Here is a 2,742-nt window from a genome sequence, read left to right on the forward strand (position 1 = left end):
TCCCACATGCCGCGGAGCGGCTGGGCCCGTGAGCCATGGCCACTGAGCCTGCGCGTCCGGAGCCTGTGCTCCGCAAATGGGAGAGGCCACAACAGTGAGAGGCCCGCATAACGCAAGAAAAAAAAAAAAAAATTACTCCTTAACAAAAATAAAAATGAAACTAGATAAAAATGAAATATTTATTTCAAAGTTCTTCACTCCCCTCCTAAACTGGAGCCTTTTCCTTTTATGGCACGATGCTGGGTGTAGAGAATACTGGGGGCTATCCCAAGTGAAACTCCCCTGGCAAAGAACCTTTTATGTTGTACCAAAGAACCTTTTTCCTAAATAGCAATCCTCTTATGGTATTAATTTCCAGGAAAGGAATTCTAAACAGAGGGAACAAAAGCAGTGAGTTTCAATGAAAATTTACCAAACTTTGTCACATTATGCAAATGTTGCCTAGGTTTTGACTGTTAATGTTAAGAAAAGACAATGTTCAACGTGGACTCTATCTACCCTCGTAAAGTTTATTTCCAAAGCTGAAAAAGTCAATTTTGACAGCAAGAAGAGTCATCACAGATTTGGTTGGGAAATGCTGGCTGTGCTTTTTATCAGACTTACTTTATATAAGGAATAAAGCTGCATGAATTAAGGAACACAATGCAGTTAAGACCATATTCAATTTCCTGAAAGAACATCCTGTTAGCAGAGTGATTTCCTCAGGTTGTTTAGAATAAATATGCTCCCCATATTCCACCTCATTATCTTTCGTATTAAAATAATAAGGCTTTTCTTAAACGACCAATTTAAACTGACTGAAAGCTATTTATTTCTTATTTTATATTTTAACCACCTGATACGAAATTAAGACTACCAATTAAAATGAAAAAGTTGTGTTTAAGAGGGGGAAACTAAAGTATATGTAGAAAATTAGGAAACAAATCAGCAGAAAATAGCAGATGAAGTAAAATGAATCAAGTACCTGCTTGTTCTTGTACTTTTTTAGATAGCGAGGGGACACCAAACATTCAGGATTTATATCAGTTGTGATCTGCTCTGGTATTAACTGAGGATCTGGATTTAAATGCTGCATCTTCAGAAAGGAAAGAATATTTTGAACTTCTAAGTTATAGGAACTGTCCGCCATGGTCTTGCCTTTGGAGGCCAACCTGCAGGCTGCCATCCAGTGTGCATACTGTTTTTCCTGTTGAAAAGAAATACTGAGGTTTGAAATCTATCCCATGATGGGGTCCTTTGAGTATAAAATATAAGAATGAATGGTCAACTCACTAAGTAAGGAAGCAAAGAACACTGAGGTTTACTTTTAATCAGAAAACTTACATTATCACAACGAAGCCAGATTTCATTCATGCCCTCTGCAACTGGAATGAGGAGTTTAATGTTAAATTTTTGGCCTGAAATGTTCACATCTGGGGTAACTTCACACCCTGTAGTAAAAAAATTATTAAAATGATCAAATTTACTCTTAAGAAATCCCAAGCCAATATAGGTAACCCTCATTTTATGGCATCTTAACATGTTGAATTTGCTGTCATGGAATCTATAAATCAGGGAATAAATTCTTTATGCTCAGTAATTTTGTCCCGGGGTGGAGCAAAGAATCAGATCTATATAATATACAAGAGATTTAACTGCACAGAGTTTGTGGCCCTTGATTGAGAAGAGAAGCAAAGAGTCCTATTAAAAGGATATTTTACCAAAAGCACTTACACTCCATCCCACAAGTTTTATATGTATTGTTTTAGTATCATTCAGTTCTTTGAATCTTAAGTTATTTGGGATTTTTTTCCCTAAGTTTCTATATGTACAGGGATTTTTAAATATCTTTCTATAATTAAATTCTAACTTAATTGTGTCTGGGTCAGAATAAATGACCTTTATGATGCTTTTTTTAAAAAAAAAAGGCATGTTTCGCAATAAATGCTGGAGAGGGTGTGGAGAAAAGGGAACACTCTTGCACTGCTGGTGGGAATGTGAATTGGTTCAGCCACTATGGAGAACAGTATGGAGGTTCCTTAAAAAACTACAAATAGAACTACCATATGACCCAGCAATCCCACTACTAGGTATATACCCTGAGGAAACCAGAATTCAGAAAGAGTCATGTACCAAAATGTTCATTGCAGCTCTATTTACAATAGCCCGGAGATGGAAACAACCTAAGTGCCCGTCGTCGGATGAATGGATAAAGAAGATGTGGCACATATATACAATGGAATATTACTCAGCCATAAAAAGAAACGAAATTGAGCTATTTGTAATGAGGTGGATAGATCTAGAGTCTGTCATACAGAGTGAAGTAAGTCAGAAAGAGAAGGACAAATACCGTATGCTAACACATATATATGGAATTTAAGAAAAAAAAATGTTATGAAGAACCTAGGGGTAAAACAGGAATAAAGACAGAGACCTACTGGAGAACAGACTTGAGGATATGGGGAGGGGGAAGGGTGAGGTGTGTTAGGGCGAGAGAGAGACATGGACATATATATACTAACAAACGTAAGGTAGATAGCCAGTGGGAAGCAGCCGCATGGCACAGGGAAACCGGCTCGGTTCTTTGTGGCTGTCTGGAGGGGTGGGATAGGGAGGGTGGGAGGGAGGGAGACAAAGAGGGAAGAGATATGGGAACATATATATATGTATAACTGACTCACTCTGTTATAAAGCAGAAACTAACACACCATTGTAAAGCAATTATACCCCAATAAAGATGTTAAAAAAAAAAAAAAAAAGAAA

At 37.4% G+C, this 2,742-nt stretch overlaps 1 protein-coding gene across 3 annotated transcripts in view; it reads right to left on the reverse strand.

The window, feature by feature from the left end:
• Nucleotides 1-2,742, reverse strand: part of FERMT2 (FERM domain containing kindlin 2) — a 70,737-nt gene that overhangs the window by 5,516 nt on the left and 62,479 nt on the right. For all 3 annotated transcript variants that reach the window (XM_007445961.1, XM_007445960.1, XM_007445962.1), the window contains 2 exons: nucleotides 1,324-1,430; nucleotides 965-1,186 (listed from right to left, as the gene is read on the reverse strand). In XM_007445961.1, the coding sequence (XP_007446023.1) occupies nucleotides 965-1,186; nucleotides 1,324-1,430 (329 nt within the window). The remainder of the gene's footprint in view (nucleotides 1-964; nucleotides 1,187-1,323; nucleotides 1,431-2,742) is intronic.

Source organism: Lipotes vexillifer, unplaced genomic scaffold (assembly GCF_000442215.2).
Source record: "Lipotes vexillifer unplaced genomic scaffold, Lipotes_vexillifer_v1.1 scaffold43, whole genome shotgun sequence".
NCBI classification, from domain to species: Eukaryota; Metazoa; Chordata; class Mammalia; order Artiodactyla; family Lipotidae; genus Lipotes; species Lipotes vexillifer.